Genomic DNA, 20,291 nt, shown 5'->3' with positions numbered 1-20,291 from the left:
TGCTGAATTTTTCAGCTTTTTAAAAGCCCCACTAAGGAGGTTCATTTCAGTAGTAAACCAGAAGTGGGGAGGAGCATTTTTGTGTTCAACTTCCATTTCACATTGCACCTTACAATTATTTTTTTACACACCAGCCTTTTCAGCCATCATAACTCTCAATATTCCTAACTCACTCTTCTCTCTCTCTTCCTATTCATCACTCAGCTTAATCTCCCTGGGGAAACCTGCTTGCTGCTTAACCTCTCACCCCTTGTTAAACAGCTAATTTCTCTTTTCTGCTACTGATCCTGGCAGCAGGTTCAACTTGATTTTGGTTTTGAAGGCAGGGAGGTGTGGGGAGCAGAGAAGCACAGGAGAATTACAGGATAGCTCTTGTCATAAATGTCTTCAACCTTTCACTCACCAGCTCTGGACCTGAAGTTAGATGTAATTAAGCTTCAGCATTAGGGCTTGGAGTGCTCCAAAGCAAGGAAATTACTGTTCCTAAGTCTTTGTCAAAGGACATTTTTATGTGTACCTGTAATGCCCAAGGCAGGCAGCACTAATATTTGATTTACAGCACGATCTTTTTATAAAGAGGTGAGAGTGTCCTTCAATAGCTCAATTTCTAAACAGTTCGAAATAAATACAGATGAATGGTACATGTTGCACTACTACATTTTCTGATGGACTTCTGAAGGTCACGAAACAGGGGAAGACACTGGTTAATTTGCTATTTTTAGCTTTAACCTAATGATGCTTTCTGAAGGTCACAGAAGAGGTGAAGACACTGGTTAATTTGCTATTTTTATTTTGAAGCTAATGATGCTTCCTCCTTTGCTGCAGTTTCATCGCTGTGGAGAACATCGACAGCTACTGTGTGCTCATCTCCTCCAAGGCCGTGTATTTCCTGAAGAGTGGGGATTGCATGGACAGGGATTCCATCTTCCTGGAGGTCAGGTATGACGACCTGTACCACTGCCTGGTGTCCAAGGACCACGGGAACGTGTACATCCAGCTCACCAAGAAGGCTGTGAGCACCAGCAGTGGCTTGGCCATGCCCGGCCCCTCCCAGCAGCGGCCCATGGTGAGGAGCTGGCACCCCTTTCCCCTGTGCTCCCCTCCTGACCAAAGTGCTTTAAAACCCCAGGCTTTGTTCTGTCAGCACTGAAAACAGCTGCTGCCCAGCTTTCAGTGACCTCCCTAAACTCCTGAGCAAGCTGAAGAAAGCAAAACATTCAAATAGTCCCACAGGCTGAAAAGTAACAGGAAGAAAGATGTATTTACCTGTGAAAGGCTTTTAACTTTTAACCACATAAATGCAGCTTGGGTACTTTGCTGTCTGTTTAATCTTCTCCTGCATGTAGTAGTTTTTACTGTGAGGTCTCTAAAGCTGGAAGCAGTGTTTATGTTTTGTGCCATTTCAGTAGTTGCTCAGGGGCTGTTTTACAGGCGCAGTTACAAGCTCACCCCTGACCCAAGTCAGTTCACATTCCAAACAGAACAGCCAGATAAAAGGTGGGAGGGGAGGCAAAGGAAATAACCTCAGATATGGCACTGTGTTCCTGCTCTCACCCTGGAGTATCTGTGTGTACCTGCTCCTTCACGCTTCTTCCTTGCTCTGACCTAAGTGCTGAGAAGGAAACTCCACTGAAACCTTTCTGTCCCTTACTTTAAACCTAAAATCTATTCTGTTTTAGCTGACAGCAGGAGTACATCAAGAAAAATCCCCTTTCTTTCTGCAGGTGAAAGTGAAATCGGAAGCTCTGGCAGTAAAGGTGTCCCAAGAAATCAACTATGCAAAGAGCCTTTATTATGAGCAGCAGCTGATGCTGAGACTTAGTGAAAATCAAGAGCAACTCGAGCTGGACTCTTGAAAATCCATTTCCTCACTGCCAGAATGAGCTGCAGGTACCAGGCTGGAGCCAGGACTGTGTGACTAGAGAAGGAAAAAACACAATTTTAGTATTTAGAGAGAACAAAAGAGGTGGCTTTTATTTTTTAAGCACTAGCTGTATAACAGGTGTAGCTGACACAGCTTTGGGTCTGGGAAAAGCCCTGTATTTTGCTAACATGTATATATGTACAAGTGTCCATGTAAATATGCCGGGCAGCGGGTGTTGGTATAAATATGAGTCTGTTTACTGTGTAAAGAAATTAAAGGAGCTCTACTGAGACATACTGCACTACCTGACAGAAGCCCTTCTCTCTCGATGTCTTTTTTTTTTCCTTGAGAAAAATGATTTTCACAGTGCAGGAATGTAGATAAACCTTTAAAAATAAAATCAATAATTAATTTCAGCTTTTGGAGCACAGGTGTCCTGTGATTTAGAGCTTTAACACCGTGAATAGGGTGCATTAACACTGTGATTAGGGGGCATTGGTTGGGTTGTTTGGTGGACTTTTTGTTGTTTTTTCTCTTAACTCACTAATACAGGTAAATACAGGAGACCTGGTCTTGCACTGAAATCTCAGCCTCTTTTTGAACAAAAAAAAAATTGTATTTTGGTAAATAATACAGGGAATATTCCATTTTACATTCACAGTCTGCATCTCAAAGCCTCCTTTCTGACTTGTTTTTGAAGCAGTTGAAGATTTGGAAATGAAGAATTTTCTGTTTACCAGAAACACTGACAGCCTTGGAAATTGAACCTTTAACTTCAAGTTTTTCCTTCCCTCAGGTGGAAAAAGGGTGGGGGGAGAGGAGATTACCAGCTTGTTGGACTTCACAATATCTTGAGAAGTAAACTTCTAAATAATAAAAACAACTATTTTTTTCCCCCGATGTTGTACACCACATTGGTATTTGTCTCATTAACTGTGACCACGCTGAAGAGGGAGGAATGAGTCCTCTTAAACACCTTAACCCAGAGGAACTGGAACCCTTAATGTCACATTTACTCCCTGGAGGGGCCAGGTTTGGGTATGAAGACACAACTCTGCTGAGTAACCTACATTTTAGTGTGACTTCATAAACCTTTTGATTCAGTGTAAGAAGACATTTTAAAAGATAAAGTCATTTGTCATGAAGACACATGGGAATATTTTGATGCTGAAGGTTAGAGTGAAACCACTTCTGAGCTCTTGTAAAATATTGTGCTGCTAAAGGTGGGGAGGGAAGGCAAGGAGTTCTCACTGCTGTGTTGAGCCCTTCAGGAGGGGATGGATGGAGTACTTGGGGTCTGTGACCATCCATGAGGAGATGATGTGCAACCACCAGAGCAGTCACTGAACAGTGGCACCCTCGGAGTGCCCTGAACTCAGAGAGCCATTTGTGTGAAAAAACCTGTCCAGGTGTAATAATCTGTAAGGTTACTACCTTAAAAAACCTGTCAAGGTGTAATAAAGGGCCAATGAAATAACACCTCAGCAGGGGCAGGAAGGAAGAACTGTGTCTAACTGGTAGGGAGACCCCACACAGCACAGGAATTACAACCTTTCTGTGTGTTCCTTCTCTACTCTCCTCCCCTCTCCTTGCCTGTTTTCCCAGTCCTCTCATCCCCTTTCCTGTCCTTCCTTTTCCTTCCTTTTCCCATGCTTTCCACCTTTTCTCCTCTTTACTGTCCTTGTTCCCCTTTCCCTGCCCTCCCCTTTTCTGTCCTGCACTCTCCTCCTGTCCTCTCCTCCCTTGCCCTTTTTCTGACCCACAGTTTCACTCCAGTGCTCCTGCAGAGGTGAAAACTCCAGGGGCTGTGTCCACACTGTCCCTGCTGGAACCAGCCCCACCCCACCCCAGAACTGACCAGCTCTGAGCCCAGGACTGAGGCATCACTTGGCTGCCCTCTCCTGAGACAGGGAATGTCTTCACTTTCTCAAGGCGTGAAAGTAACTGGAAAAAAGAAACTACATTTTAGACTCCAGGGCTGAAAGTTCTGTGTGTCCTGCTGAAAACCCCTTTTCCCTGCCACCATTGCTTGGTCATGAGTGATCCTGTTCCCAGCAGCTCCTACAGCCTGAGGGGTTCCTGCAGTGATGGGAGCACGGGGCAAACATTTCCAGCACCCTTCCCTCCCTCTGCTCCTGCCAGAGTCCCAGAAGCTCAGTGAGATCCATCTGAGCAGCTCCAGTCCCAAAGGCTGCTCCCCAAAGCAGTGCAGTGTTGACATTTTTGTGGGGAGAAGCTAAATGGCTAAACAGGCCCCATCTCAAACCAGAGCAATAAGCAGACATTTCCCAGTGACAGGGACCTTTTGATCTCTTCACTATCTCATTTCCTAAACTGCACGGTGCTTTTCAACGTTTATCTATTTTCTCTTCAATAAAATACTTTGTAACATCTTAGCCCAACTATATATATATTTTTTAAACTTCTTTTTCTCTCTAAAGCACTGTTTAATAAGAACCTGCTTCCTCCAGTGCACAACCCACTGGGCTGACAAATCCTCCCAGCCCTTGCTCTGTTTTCCTTCTCAGAGGAACCTGCCTTGATTTGCTGCTCACAGTGGCTTCACCTCTGGCACCTCACACTGAAAAAGCAGATTTCAGTGAATATACTCTCTAGATTACAGGTTGTTGCATAGATATATAAAAAAAAAAAAAAAAAAGAACAAAGCAAAATCAAAGCACATTTGAATTAAGTCAAAAGTTGCTCAAAATCCACTTATACAAATTTTCATCTGGCAATAACACTGTGCACATGTATGCATCTGTACTACTTTAAATATATACACCCACCCCCAAATGTACATATACTTCAAAATTCTCTTTAAAAGCAAAGCCTGTGTTCCAAACTCCTCTATTCCACCCTCCTAAAAGCAGGGTTGTTGCAAAGAAAGAACAACCTTAATTTTCTGAAAATAAATACAATAAAGTGAAATAAAATAATAAAAAATAATACAAAAATAAAATAATAACATAAAATAGTAATATAATAATATAATACAATTTGCCCAGAGCTTCAGACTCCAGTTTGGATTGCTGCAGCATTCCAGCTTGACAGCACACTCTTACCCCACATTATGTTGCTTAATTTTATCAAATGCAGGACTGGGACAAAGCACTTCCAACTCCCTTTGCCTTACAGGTTTGACTTTCTTGCAGCCCATTTCTTGCAGCTGCTGGTGGCCTCCCAGCTGCTCTGACAGCTTTGACAGAGGGCTCAGGGCAGCACAAACCCATCTGCTTTCCCCTGCCAGAACCATCCCTGGCTGAGAAAATGTTTTGTTAACAGGACCCAGAGCAGTTTGACCGAACCGTGGAGTTTTCCAGCCTCAGATTTCCTGGAATGGGAGAATGAGAGGCAAAGTCAGCCCCAGCCACAGCCCTGCTCGTGCCTTGTGCCTCGGGTGCAGGAGAGGGCAGAATCTGACAAGGATTCCTGCCAGAAAGAAAAGGTTACTCATTAACCACTGACAAACACTGGGGGGAAAACAGTCATATTGTTTTGCTTAGTAGAATCCCAGCACATTTTTTGGCCAGAAAAACAAATGCTGTGGGTGCAAACTGCAGTTCCCTTACAGGGGTCAGCTCTGCTCAGGGCCTGGGGTGATGAACATGATGAACAGAGCATCAGAATCCCAAAATCCCAGACTGGTTTGGGTGGGAAGGGACCTTAAAGACCAACCCATCCTCCCACTGCCATGGGCAGGGACCCCTTCCACTGTGCCAGGCTGCTCCAAGCCCTGTCCAGCCTGGCCTTGGACATTTCCAAGGATGAGGCAGCCACAGCTTCTCTGGGCACCCTGTGCCACTAATTCGTAATTTATACATAGCACAGTGTCACAGGGGTTGGCTGAGCATGTTTGGGGTTTTGGGTTTTCTTCCCTGTGCTCAGCACAAAGCAGCCCTGCACTTCAGGCCTGCTCTGGGCTGACTCAAAGCACTGAAAGGCCATGGGCCAAGTAAACAGCTTCCATGTGCATTTCCATTTTGGATAAATGGCTGGGTCACCCAGAGGACAAGGGCTGTGGATGGGAGCTGCAGAACAATGGGTTCTGATAATGCCAGCAAAAAAAAAAAAGAAAAAAAAAAAGAAGTCCCCTGCATGCTGCAGCTGCAGAGGAATTCTAATAAATAAAGGAGAAATCCATCATACCAGCTATCCCTCAGCCCTCCAGACACTGCAAAAGCAAACATTTGCTCTGCCCCAGGAGGGTGACTCACCATTCCTAAGGACTGTTGCTCCAAGGCCCTTGGCAAACAACAGAATCCAGCCCTACAAACCACTGGGTATCAAAATAATGATGTAGCAAAAAACCTGTGCCTGCATGCAGGTTTAATGGGAGGTGAAAAATAAAATAATTTTTACAAATAACCCACCGTTTGCATGACCAAATTCCCCCCAGCCTTCTTTTGGCAAGGCAACGCCCCTACAGCAGGTCTAGCAGCAGGAGCATCCCCACTGATGTCTCCCCTCTGCCAGCAGGCAATTCTAGGCCCTCCCATCCATTCTTTTTTCTAGATCTCTTTGAATCTCAAAGTAGGAAGGAAATAATATTTGAGGTAAACATCCCAGAAATGTGAAGATTCTATCCAGCACAACCTTCTATGCCAGAACATATATTTATTTGTGGTATAATAGCACTTGCACGATCCTTCAAAGGATTATCCAGAGACAGACCCCAGTTCAGACAGGCAAATATTCTAGAATTTTGTGTATAAATGGGTACAATCATTATTTCTGACCTGGCTCAGTACAAAGCTGACTCCAATCATGCTATTTATAGACATAGAATTGTTTGGCTTGGATGTTTCCACGGATCTACCACTGCTCTGGGCAACCTGTGACTGTGCCTCATCTTCATTGCAGAATTTTCTTCCTTATATCTGCTCTGAGCCCACTCTCCTTCACTTTAAGACCACTTTCCCTTCTGTTATAGCTGCAGGCCTTGCTAAAAGGTTTATCTCAATCTTTCTGGTAAGGCCTCTTGAAATAATGGAAGGGGCTCTAAGGCCTCCCTGGAGCCTTCTCCACTCCAGGCTGGGAACCTCCAGCTCTCCAGCCTGGCTCCAGAGGAGCTCCAGCCCTTGGAGCAGCTCTGTGGCCTCCTCTGGATCTGTTCCATGGCTGTCCTGTGCTGAGGGCTCCAGACCTGGATAAATTTCCTTCCTCTCTCTACAGGGTGCCTCTAACATGTACCAGCCTCAGTAGGCAATAAGATGTCACCTTCACATGGGCTCCCCTTGTTCTGTGGCAGTTGTCATTCCTTGATGTTGCTACTCACATATTTTATTTCACTAGCTCTAATCCCAACTGTTGATCCTGTCCATAAAAAATATATCTATTTTAAATCAGACCAGTATCTACCTGGAGAAATTCTGTGCTGCTGATAAAACCTTGTGAGTGAAAATAAACAGCTGCCAAGGTCATAATCACAGTGAGATCACACCAGAGCTGACATTTATAAGCAGGTTTAAGAGCCAACTCCCCCACTTTCAGCTTCCTGATTTCTAACAATAAAAATCCACATTACACAGTACAGCTTCACTCACCTTTCTTTCCACAGACAAATTTTTCCCTCTCCTTTGAGCACACACCAGAGGAAAATCAACATGGAGAAGAACATGTATTTAGACATCACCCAGAACACGTCTCAGGCCTCCCAGGAATTCCCAGAGCAGCGCTGGGAGCTGCCCCAGTCCCAAAGACCAGCAGCCACGGGCAAAGCAGAGCTCAGGGGAGGGGTGACACTCAGCACTGCTCCTGTCTTCACTCCAGGATGCTCCAGTGCCCATTTGCTGGGGGTTCCAGTGGGAAGAGCCCCACAGAGCACAGGGCTCCACATCCACACCCTGGACACGAAAAGGCCACCGAGGCTCCTGGGGCTGAGCTTCCACTGCAGCTTCCCCACACCAACCCTGAGCTGGGCACAGTTCTGACAGAAAAGCCATCCCTGAGTGCCCACGGATCCATGCTGGGCCCGTGCAGCCACAGGAGCCCATCCAGGGCCCTCCCTGTGCTCGCAGCCAGCCATGGGCACGGATTCCACCCCTCGGAGCTCCAGGAGGAGCAGGGAGCATTTCTGGGGGCCTGGCTCCTGTTCAGAACAGAAATATTTCCCTTGGCCTGTGCAAGTTGCCGGGGCTGAAGGCGCTGCGGGGCTGGAGGAGCCACTTTTCCATTCCCCCTCCCATTACTCTTTTTGATTGGCACTTTAATGAGGGCGCCGGGGGTCGACCCCCTGCCAGGGGGCCGGTTCATGCCCCGTTTATCTCACAGTCCATGTAAGACTAAAATAACACGCCAGGCTGAGTTTCACTGGCTTGTGATCCCCCAGCCCACCGTGATGGATTGAGTGACTGCAGCAAGTTGGCAGCTGAAGTGTGTTGTAACAGGATCTTTCTGTCAGCGCAGCACAATGGATTTGCTGATTCCATTCCCCGCCTCACCGCCGGCCCAGGAGCTTCCAAAGTTCCTTTTCCAGGGGGCTGCAAAGCGTTAATAAAGAGCACAGCAAAGGTTATGCCAAGCTTTGCTTCCCCTCAGCTGCCCGACAGCGGCGGCGGTGCCAGCTCCACACTGGCACAAGAGCAGCCATAAATCCCCTGAAGGAAGGAGGAAAGGTTCTCTGCTGCTCTCATTCTGCTCAGCACACACAGGGCTCCCCTGAAAAGGGAACAGCTCAGCCCCTGTGGGAATGCAGAGCATCCCTCTGGCTGCCCTGGCAGGTCTGGGACCCTGGCAGGGGTCAGGAACCCCCCTGGACAGAGCCCCCAGAGACACTGTCTGTGATCTCTGTCCATGGAAAAGAGTTTTCAGTCTTACTGGATGAATTACAAGCTTTGAGTGTTTGATATAAGCAATAATTAAGTGTTGCACCGGTGCAAAAGTAAAATTTTAGGATTCCAGATTAGGGCTTCAAAGGGGACAAGATGGAGGAATTGAGTGTGTCGTGTCCCTTTCCTCCTTCTTCATGCCCTCCATGTTTCACTGTGGTGTTGGCATTTTTCTGTTGGTTCAGGCTGGGGACACACTGTCCAACGTAGGTGACAGATATTGGCACGTTATTGTAAATCCAGCACAGGTAGTTTGTGGTATTTAATGTTTGTACCATCCCACTGAGGGCAGAGCCCCACACGCTGCCCTGCAGGACAGAGCTGCGGCAGGGCAGCAGAACATGTTAGAGATAAACAAAATAAACAACCTTGAAACCAGCACAGACGAATTATGGCTTCTTCTTTGGCAGTGGGGCAGAAAGACAGAGACTTTCTACAATCTCAGAATCATCAATAGCACAGATTCCGACAAGGCCCAGTCCCCTCCAGTAGAAAACTCCCTGGGGATGAACTTCACTGCAGGCCCAACAAGCCACAGGCCTTCTCATCATCTTACTTATTTCCACCAATGTAACCCAGAAATTCACTAGAATATCCGAAAATCCTGTGTGAGGCCTGGGTTATATGACAGATACTTTTCTTTGATATTCTAAACATTCAATATCCTTGTATCTCCTCTACAGGAAAACCTCAAAGGGTTTTTTTTTTCCTTAAAAAAAGTCTAGGAAATGAACCAAATTTTTTTAGTCATCCAAAATGGTCCTCTACTCACTATCTCAATATCCCTTCACCCTCCTTGTCACTGTCTGCAAAGTAAAGAATTCCCCTCAAATACTGGGGAGAACACTCTAATTTTTGGTTCTTGCCATCCCAGCCCCTCCCAGCAAGAGTGAACAAATGAGCTTCACAACAGAGGGGGCTCTTTACTTTCTGTATAAGAATTTTTGACACCACAAATTTCAAACTAATGACTCTCCCACACCCCAATAGCCAGCAGTCAGACCAAAACCCCCACCTGGGACTAATAAATAGGAAGGTGTGAAAGCTGTTTCCCTTGCTTAGGACAGCTCTATAGATTTGTATATTCACAGTTTCTTCAAGGCCTTGCACAAGACATTAACACAGCTAAAAATAGCTCGAAAATCAGCTTTAGAGGTTCAGCTGCCACAGTATCTGTGTGTCCTCAAATATTTCATTGTGGATACCTGGAACCCTTTTCCACCACTGGGCTCTAGATCCATCTCACTCTGGGCAAAAATAAGTGTGATTCTGCCAACTGAAGAAATCACTAGAGACAGACTGAGCAAAGAAGGTAAGAAAATGAGAATGCAGATGCTGAAGTGACTCAAAGATCAAGGAAAAATGCACCAGGATCCTAAAAGAGAACATGATGAGGAAAAGGGGCCAGGCTGAGGAGCTGCTTGAAAAACTGCTCTCAGTGGCAGCTGTTTGTATGGACCACACAAATCACTGCACGATGCAGATTTCAACTCGCAGTGCTGCAGAAATACATAAGGCTGCTCCTGCTGGGAGCCTTGGCAGAGCGTGGAGCTGGTCCTGTGCAAACCTCTGCAGAGCTCCCAGCTTGGTGCTGTGACCCCAGCTCTGCAGAGCCAGCACTCAGCCAGCTTTACCTGGCCACCCCAGAGCTGCCAGCACAGCCCAGCGCTCAGGGATGTGACACAAATGCCATGGGAAGCTTCCCTGGAGCTGCCATGGGTCCCTGCCCCACTCCAGCTGGGATCTGCCCACGCAAACTGCTGCAGCCAAACCCCAAATGTTCCTCTGGGGAGAGCCAGACACTCACACCTTAACACAGAAGAGGGCATCCTGAGCCTCCAGCCAGAAAGCCTGGGAAATATTAGGGAAAACTAGTGGGTGGGGGGGCTCAAGGGACCAGTGGGAGGATGTGGGAAATCAGTAACACTGATCTGAATAACTGGTAACAATTATTAGATCTCTTTTGGTATGAATCATCTCAGAGACTCATCATTTAAATGATGTCGCTCAAGGGGCAGTAAAAAAATACAGGAGGAGCCACCAGTCTGCTGTGACAGGGGTTTGGAAACACAGTGGGATTGGCCAAACAGGTCTGGGAAAGTTCATCAACACATCAAAAAGGGAGCAAGTTTTGTGGGGAATACACACTCAGATCAGACAGGCAAATTTGTCTTTGGCAAGATTCTGATGTCACTCAGAGCTCTGATGAATCTGCCTGAACTGCTGGAGAAGGAGTAGCCTCACTTATCTGATGACCACTGACCTTGTCCTTGCCCTGTCCCCTCCCCAGGGTGGAATTTCTATTTGAAGCTGCAGGTTGTAAAATCAGCCAGCCAGAACCATCCTGAGGGAGCAAACCCAAAGCAGAACAACACAACAGCCCAAACCAAGCCAACAACAGAGAGAGTTTGAACAGAATCTGTTCTCTGGGTTCACCAAACCCACCCAAGAGCTCCCATCCTTGCAGGGCAAGGGGCAGCAGAGGTGGTGCTGCCTTGTGCACATCTCAGCTCCTTTTACCTTCTTAAACAATTGCAGGAGAAGGAAAAAAAAAACCTGGATCAACAACCAGTAGCACCAGCAGGCTCAGGAACCAAACAGTAACCACATCACAGTCCTTATCCCTTTCCCCACACCTTCCCAAACTGCACAACCATGGGCATTTTCTGCCACCATAAAACACCTTCATCACCCAATCCATGTTTGCTTCTCACCTGTGGGCAAAATACTCACAGTGCTCCTTTGCAGCCAGTCACCTACAGCTGGCAGTGGCTGAGGACCTGGGTGTGAACAGACATTTATAGGCAGGTCAAAGAACTTCCCAGATCCAAAATGGGGGTGGAAACCATCCCTGTGTGTGGAGAAGAGCAGGAGGCACAGCTGAAATCATTCACTGCTCTGGGAAGGCTCTTATCTTCCTGAAGTCAGGGATTATCTCCAGGTTGCCCTTCCCTTTTCACACAGCTCCCAGCATCCACCATCCAGAAGTGCACTGCCAGAAAGAGTTTCTTCAGAGGGTTCTACAACACTTTTTTAATAAACTTTTTTGACTTTTATGGAATTTAGGCACACACAGAGAAAAATATAGGAGTTGGCTGCTGGAAATACTGTGCATTAGAGAGCTGCTATTGGTTTCAGACCTTCCTTGCCTATGATGAGAGAAAAGGGAAAAGGAAGATTAGAGAATCCTAGAGTTGCAATTTCAACATGGTGGTTTTCAACCCAAGATTGAAGCAATACAAGGTACTGCTCTCCAACAGACCTGACAAACCAGAGATATGGTTTAAGAAGATAAAAAAAAAAAAAAAAAACTTCAGGCCTCATTACTACGCACTGATTGTGATGGAGCAACTACTTAAACCCCAGGAACTTTAATTTGCTTGGAGCTTTCTGGGGAGGAGGGAGTGGAGACCGTGGGGATTTAGGGAAGGGTCAAGAGAAGAAGTCCAGCACTTGGTTCCACACATGCATCTGGAGCACAGCCCATTTCAACAAGGTAATGTGAGTTTGAGCCAAGTACACCATGTTGAGTTATCAGGATCTATTATTAATCTAAAAAAATTCACCTTACTGGTTAGCATAATGCTGTGTTTTTACAACATCTGTCAGCAATTATTTGTATTTACTTGCACTGCAAATGCAGAAGAAAAGTCAGAGAAATAAACACCAGAATTCCCACCAGTCTTGTGTTTTCCCACAAAGAATCTCTAATCATCGCTGTTTAGACACTCACATTTGTTCCTTGCCCTCTCCAGTATGGAATTTCTTCCCAATCCTCTGTGACCAGTAATCATCAGTCCTCATTCACCCTGCAGCAATTAGTGGTGTTAACTTCAGGGTTCTTGCAACAGAAATCAGAGCTATGATATTTCTTGGATTCAAAGCAGCTCCTGCTCTCCCCTTGGCCATGCCTCACCCCAGCAAGGAGGGAGGCAGGGAGAGCAAGGGTTGTGCTCCAGTGGCACTCCACCTGTGCAAGGCAGGGTGAGGAACAGGTTAGCTGGGTGAAAAGTTCACTGCAAGCTGAGCTGTCTGTTTCTCTTGCCTAATTTATCCGATATTTGGCTAACCTTGCTCTGAACCCAGCCCCCAAGACCCCCTTCCTCTCATCCCTCCCCAGCGGGTTCATGTCAGCCAAAGACACCGCCTGCAATTCCCTTCTCCTGACCCTGCCGAGGGGAGCGGGGGCTGGGACACAGAGCCGAGCCTGAGCACGGCACAGAAAATCATTATTTATGCTCTGAACTTCAACAAGAGCAAAACACAAAAGCCCCACAGTCAGCAACACTGCCTGTCACAGTGCTCCAGCTTATCAGCCTTCCCAAGGCTGGCTGGCACCCCCTGCACCCCCAGCTCCCCCGAGGATGCAGCACTTCCTAAAGGAGCTGCTGATGCACCCCTGGTCCCCCCAGCAGCCCTGCCAGGAGCCTGGCACACAGCTCCCACGTCCACAGCCCCCAGGATGCCACTTATGTTACCCATCACCTCATTTCTGCAGCTCAAGATCCTCCAAAGGAACCCGAGAGACGAAGTCAAATTTTGCAAAGCAGAGAGCAGTAGCTGCAGTGACACACAACATGAGCAGGGAGACCCTAAAGGGTTTTTCTCACCCCAAATCCCATAAAGTCAGTGGAGGAAAGGCTGGAGAGCACCAAGATGTGCTACTGCTGCTCTCTGGAGAACAGGATTCCCTGATCTGTGGGAATCCAGGGCTTCCCTCTGGCTGCCCTGGCAGGTCTGGGACCCTGGCAGGGGTCAGGAACCCCCCTGGACAGAGCCCCCAGAGACACTCTCTGTGATCTCTGTCCATGGAGAGGAGTTTTCAATCTTACAGGATGAATTACAAGCTCTGAGTGTTTGATATAAGTAATAATTAAGTGTGGCACGGGTGCAAAAGTAAAATTTTAGGATTCTAGAATAGGGGTCCAAAGGGGACAAGATGGAGGAAATTGGGTGTGTCTTGTCCTTTTTCTCCTTCTTCATGCCCTCCATGTTTCACTGTGGTGTTGGCATTTTTCTGTTGGTTCAGGCTGGGGACACACTGTCCAACGTAGGTGACAGATATTGGCACGTTATTGTAAATCCAGCACAGGTAGTTTGTGGTATTTAATGTTTGTACCATCCCCCTGAGGGCAGAGCCCCACACGCTGCCCTGCAGGACAGAGCTGCGGCAGGGCAGCAGAACATGTTAGAGATAAACAGAATAAACAACCTTGAAAACAGCACAAACAAATTATAACTTCTTCTTTAGCAACAGAGCAAAAAGACAGAAACTTTCTACAAACTCAGAATCACCAATACCCACAAATTCCAACACGGATCCACAGATCTTTATGCATCCATAAAGTACTCACTCTGCAGAATGCAGCCAAGCTTTGTTCAGAAGCTGCTGTGCACTCTCCCTTTCCTGGTAATCTACAGCTTCTCACCCATCCTGCCCCTGTGCCCAAAAACTGGGTGACAAGAAGCCCTGGCACTGCCCCTGGGGTCAGGGCACTGCTGTGTGAACAGCCTCACAGCACCTCCTGCTCCCACACGTCAGAGCCCGGCGCTGGTGATGCAAGTGCTGGAGAAAGTGCCCGGAACACGCTCTCCTGGCAGGCTCTCCTTGTTTTCCTGCTGTGCTCAGGACTGCTCCCAACACTCTTCAGGGCAGCACAAAGTGTATTTGACGGGCTTCTCAATGAACTGGGCACAGCTTCAGAGCAAGGCACAAACCCACCCTGCTGAGCTGTCCCTGCTGCACTGAGCAGCTGCTGCTCCCTTTGGTGTTTAAGCTCAGGCTCCCCAAAATCCACACCTCCATCCCCACCTGCTGCCACCCTGCTCTCACCTCCCTGCCTCCGTGAAAGGGGGACTTGGGATGTGCCTGAGAGTCTGTGAATGGAGCAGAACAAACGTTTCCTGTCAATCTTAATTTCATCATTTTTGACCTGACAAAGAACCTCAGAGCTGTGATACACCTGAACTGCCTCAGGTCCAGGAGAGACTCTCACAAACAACTTATTATTATTATTATTATTTTTACAGTCTGTATCATCAGAGTGCCCCAAAACTCCATTTTAGTGTGTCTGAACACACAAAGCTCCTGTCCCACTGACAGGGAGGGCAGGAACAGTCTGACAGCTTTACAGTAAGTGGAAATTCCTTGTGGTCTGAGGACAATATTAAACTTGTTTCTCTAGGTCAGCAGATGACCTCGCCTTGACACATGGCTTCGTTTCTCTGGAAGCAGTGAAGACTGGCCTAGCTCTGATGTGGTCACTAATTTAGTGACACCATCCATTCCAAACTTCACCACTCCCACACCAAAGCAGCAAAATACAGAGTTCACAGAGAGGACTTTGAAATAAAAACCCCCAGGCTGTTACCAAAGCATATGATCCAGCAGCACCCTCCCCATCCAGTGCTCCATGTTTTCAAGGCATGAAAGTTGCTGAGAAGGGCCAAATAAGGTTGTCAGGAAGACATAAAACTTCAAACTACTACATAAGTGAACTGAAGATACACAAAAACTCCTCAGCCCACATGGCATCACTCCCCTGGTACCTGTATTCCTCAACAGCAGGGCCAGCACAGGTTCTCACCACTCCCTCAACATAATTAATCTATAAAATAACTAACAACGTATAATTTCCATACAATGAATCATTTGTTACGATTTTAACCTTTGTTATGGATTTTAATGCCTCTTCAAAACTGCTGGAATTAGCCATGGGTGGATAAAAAGGAACAGGATTTTTACAACAGGTGAGAGAGAAAGTCAATCACAGAGCTCAGTGCCACCGATCCTGCTTGCTCCTTCCAGCCACCGCACAGAAAAACAAAAACACTTCAAAAGATGCCATACCAGCATAATTAAAGACAAGCTGAATGCAATGAACCTCTAATTGTTTACAGGTGCATCTTAAGAATAATCTAATTTTAAAAAAGGACTGCACATAGCTGCTGCAGCCATTTTAATAATTCAGCCCAAAACCCCTAAGTTTGTTCATAACAGGAAAGAGCTTGTGAAAACCTGGAGAGACACAACTTTCACTTTAAAAACACAGGAGGGCAATTAACAGGTCAAGCTTCAAAGCTGTATCCTCTTGCCCATCCTCTGTGTCCAACTTAGAGGCTTCTGTTTGTGGGGGAAAACAAGAAAAAAAACCACAACAAACATGCAAACCCCCAAACCTCCATCCCCTGCTCCCAAAAATCCATATCACATCATAAAACTGTAAGAGGGCAGCAACTGGAAGTTCACCTTTTCAGCCTCTCAGGCAGACTGCTCAGCTCTGGAGCCCCTCAGGCTCCCCAGGTCCTGTGGAAGAGTTCTGCCCCCATGACTGCAGCAGACCCTCACACACAACCCCAGAGTCACACCAGGCTCAGCTCAGGGCCAGAGCCAACACCAAGAGATCAGGAACGATGCTCAGAACAAAGGAACTGGTGAGATCAGCCCAGCTGGTGCTGGTAACACCGAATCTGTGGCTTCCAGCCCTGTAAAGGCCATTCAAGAGGTGGGCTCAGTGCAGGACCCCCTTGGGGATCCCTTCCAATCCAGAACAGTCTGTGGTTCGAAATTAAAGCCCAGGACAGGGAAACCCATGACCCTGACAGCCCTTGATGAGCTGGTGAGGATCCCTTGGGGTTCTGGGGTTTCTCCAGAACCTGGCCCTTCCCACAGCTCCGAGAGGTTCCACTGGAGCCCCACCCCAGCCCTGGATAAATGTCTGTGTGCAAACCCTGAGAGCAGGGTGGCTGTGGAGCCAGCCAAGGGCTGTTGTTGCAAGGCAGGGATTGTTGTTGATCACAAACAAGGATTGTTGTTGATAACATGCCTGAGAAGGAACAAGATGTGGCTGGAGAAGGGCCCGTGGGGAGGTAGGGCAGCACTTTCCTGGGACAAACATCCTTGTTCAGGCTCCTGGAGATAAGCACAGCACGAGCACAGGAATGAGGCTGGGGAGTGGGCAGGGACTGTATGGGGGTCAAGATCACCACAGATCCACAAAGCCACCAACCCATTTTCAGAAAGGTCTGAAAGAACATCTGTGACACCTGATCTGCATGGAAAGTGAGGGAACAATCCTGACAATGGGAAACCCTGTCCATAAAAGGGCACCCCCCCGAAACCTGGGTGGTGTCCCCAGGATCCTGGACATCCCATCAGCTGGACTGAAGCAGCTGGATCCATGCTGAAACCAAGAATGACATCCCAGTAGCTGGTTCAATCCTGGATCCAGGGCAGGTGATCCTTTCCCTTTTCCCTTTTCCCTTTTCCCTTTTCCCTTTTCCCTTTCCCTTTCCCTTTCCCTTTCCCTTTCCCTTTTCCCTTTCCCTTTCCTCTTTTCCTTTTCCCTTTCCCTTTCCCTTTCCCTTTCCCTTTCCCTTTCCCTTGCCTTCTGTGCCCATTTATGACCCTGAGGTGCTTCCTTGCCCTCAGGGTGGGATGTCCTGCAGGCCCTGAGCAGCCCCAGGGGCTCAGACAGACACACAGACACACAGACACACAGACACACACACAGACAGACACACAGACACACAGACACACAGACACACACACACAGACAGACACACAGACACACAGACACACACACAGACACACACACAGACACACACAGACACACACACAGACACACACAGACACACAGACAGACACACAGACAGACAGACACACAGACAGACACACAGACACACAGACAGACACACAGGCACACGGACAGTGGCTGCACAGTGACCTCAGCACCAAACAGGAGTTGTGTCCCTTGGCCAGGCACATCCAGGGCTCAGAGCCAGCACCAAAACCATCCCCAGGAGGGTCCAGAACCTGCAGAGCAACCAAAGCACGAGCCATGGCTCACATGTGGGATCTATTAGGGCATTTCCAAGGAATTCACGTTCATTGTTTCCCTTGAAATATAAAGGTTATAAAACTTAATGGCCACATGACAAGGAAACTATATGAAACACTCCGAGATTTACAGAGTGACTGCTCAGCTCTCGGGGCATGTGGCTGGAAATTGCTGGGCAAAAGCCAATGAGCCCCATGGCCTGAGCTTTTGGGCAGTTTTCTTATTTCTTCCTTTCTTTTCCTGACCTTGCAGACTGGTATTCGGTTACCACAGCAGCTCCAAAGTCAAACAGAAACACAGCTTGTATCTTCTTTCAAGTATTTATTTCTTTTGTCCTGTTAACACCAAGTAATGAAAGGAATTGTAAGGATTTTTAGGGGGGGGGGGGGGAGGAATGAAAGCAGGAGCAAGGAAAAAAAAAATATATGGGCATAGTGGCTTAATTTCTCACAGCATGTGCAGCACAAATGAACAGTAAACAAATCCCATGGAAAAATGCAAACAAAGGCTATGTTTGCTCAAAGTTCCAAGCAAAAAGCCCATCGTGAGTGCCACTGAGCAAACATTTCTGTGATTAAATCCTCAGAGCCTCTGTGCTCAGCACAGCAGGTACCTTCCCCCTTCTCCCAGAACATCCCTGGGCAGCAGCAGCCACAGGGCTACGTGTCCAAGCCTTGCTCTGGTTTAAGGCATGGAAATGTGGTAATTATGGCATAAGAGGAAGCAGCAATCTACTCCAGTGAGCCAAGGGCAAGTGTGAAAATCCAGTTAGAGATCAGCCACTAGGGCTTGTCCATACAGAGTGAAATAATCAAGCAATAGATCATGAACAAATGATATTTTGTTGGGATTTCTGACCCAGATTTTGGCAATCCCAGCCAGGTGAGAAACTCATGGTGTCAGCTGCTACCAAAGGGTTTTTGGGTGGCCCTAAGGGTTCTACCAGCAGTACAATAATAAATTATCTCATTGTGTGACACCAGGTGAGACTGTACCATTTTCTGTGTCACCTTTCTATGTCTGTAGCAAATGAAGTGCTCTGGTAGGGCCAAGTTGGCACAGGTGAGAGTCACATATTGTGCAGTGCTTTTCCTGCATTTCCTTACTTCCCAAACCTCAGCTGCAGCACAACTCTAGTCCACTTTATTTTCTTAAATGAACCAAGGGTGAATATGCAGCAACACAAATCCCAAAATACCATCATGCCATTCCCCTCATGTGGAAATATGCCATGCCCTGATGTCGGGAGGTCACTTTTATTTTCATGAACTCTTTGCAGCATTTCCAGAGGGATTATTTTCCCCTTGATGATCGGAGGCTGAGAGGCAAATCCAGTGAAAGAAACAAAACCAAACTGTGACAACTTTCTGCTGCAAGCAAAGGCAAATGCACTTTTGACAGTATCCCAAGTTACGGGTTTTTCCCCTTGAAAATGTCTATAGGCACGTTTCTGATCCCAGGATTGGAAATACGTCATGAGAACATAGTCAAATATGCATTTGCATTAAGACTGCTGCCAGAAGCCATCTCACAGTCATCAGCAGACATGCTGGAGCCCCTAGAAAGCTTTCTGTGGGACTGGAAGGCATCCAGGCAGGAGAAAGCAAAGCCACCATGTGATTGGGATGGCCAGCCCCACAGGAAAGCTGTACATTAATGAATGGCAAGCACTCAAAGCAGGAGTTAGGCTGAGGAGCTTGCAAAGAAATCACTGGCTGAGAACCATCATGTGCATAAAATATTTGATAAATGAAAATCTGAAAGAAATCTATGTAAAAGTGATCCACTGAAAGCAAACAGGCTGATTTTACAGCAAGAATTACCCATGTAAAGCAGTGCTGCTGGCTGTAGTAAAGATCACTGGAATACGAGTTGCTCACCCAGCCTTAAAGGATGTGTACCTCAGGCTGCAAAAGGACACTGTGAAGGACTGTGAAAAGAATCTATTTTACTGTTTGTGTATGAAATTGTCAAAAGAAACCAAACAGCAGTGCTGGGTATTGGGGCTTGTCTCTATTTTTCACCAGACGACTTTTACCTTATGATTCCCCCTCTAACCATAAAGTGAGGCCCTGGCCACCCACTCCCTCCCAGTCCTTCCCAGTTCAAATTCGGATCATGTAGGTGTTAAGCAGAATGTGCAGCTACAAACAGAACTAACAGCTCTCCGGGGCTCAGCCACCCTTCAAAGGAACAAACCTGGAGGTATTTAGGGCCCTTTGCTGAGTTAATGTCTAAGAAGGTGTGCAGAGGCACAGGTGAGGGACTGCCCGAGGGGAGGGTGCAGAGATGAACAATCTGCAGGCACAGGAGCTCCCCAAACACAGCCCTCCCCAGCAGGAACAACTGCAGGAGACAGATGAAATGATGAAAAATGAAGGGATCAGCAGAAATCAGACCTAATAGAAACCCAACTCAAATAAACTCAGCATGGCTCCCGTGGCTCATTCAAAAGCAGCTCTTCTCCAGTGAACTCAGCTCAGGGGAAGGATGGAATGGAACTTCCCCTGCTCTGTGCCTTTAGGAGCCACTGGCAACTCTGACTGGCAATGGGAAGAGGGTTTTAAAGGGAAATACTGAAGATTGAAACTCTACCTCCTACGTTGCATCACAGGAAATGTGACATCTCCAGCCAGAAAGTGTAACTGTTCCTAAATCCTGAATTTGATTCTGAATTTGAAAGAATTAATATTATTTTCATAATTGATGTGAGGTCAGAGCTGTGTGTGCTTGCCTGAATACAAAGCCAAGCAGTAG

The 20,291-nt window shown here is 47.1% G+C and overlaps 1 protein-coding gene and 1 long non-coding RNA gene across 8 annotated transcripts in view; one reads left to right on the top strand and one right to left on the bottom strand.

Annotated features, from left to right (window-relative positions):
* The window catches only part of VPS13D (vacuolar protein sorting 13 homolog D), a 95,842-nt gene extending 93,081 nt beyond the window's left edge, over positions 1 to 2,761 (top strand). For all 7 annotated transcript variants that reach the window (XM_041720310.2, XM_072917478.1, XM_072917480.1 and 4 more), the window contains 2 exons: positions 826 to 1,066; positions 1,725 to 2,761. In XM_041720310.2, the coding sequence (XP_041576244.2) occupies positions 826 to 1,066; positions 1,725 to 1,856 (373 nt within the window). In that variant the 3' untranslated portion in view covers positions 1,857 to 2,761. The remainder of the gene's footprint in view (positions 1 to 825; positions 1,067 to 1,724) is intronic.
* Positions 2,762 to 3,570: 809 nt separating this feature from the next.
* On the bottom strand, positions 3,571 to 14,794 carry LOC140680434 (uncharacterized). Its single transcript, XR_012051715.1, has 4 exons — positions 14,049 to 14,794; positions 12,428 to 12,664; positions 11,409 to 11,843; positions 3,571 to 3,808 (listed from the first exon to the last, which is right to left on the bottom strand). It is a non-coding gene; the product is annotated as an uncharacterized lncRNA (long non-coding RNA).
* Between the last annotated feature and the right edge of the window lie 5,497 nt (positions 14,795 to 20,291).

This window comes from Taeniopygia guttata, chromosome 21, assembly GCF_048771995.1.
Source record: "Taeniopygia guttata chromosome 21, bTaeGut7.mat, whole genome shotgun sequence".
Lineage (NCBI taxonomy): Eukaryota > Metazoa > Chordata > Aves > Passeriformes > Estrildidae > Taeniopygia > Taeniopygia guttata.
This window is presented reverse-complemented; position numbering and strand designations above follow the sequence as displayed.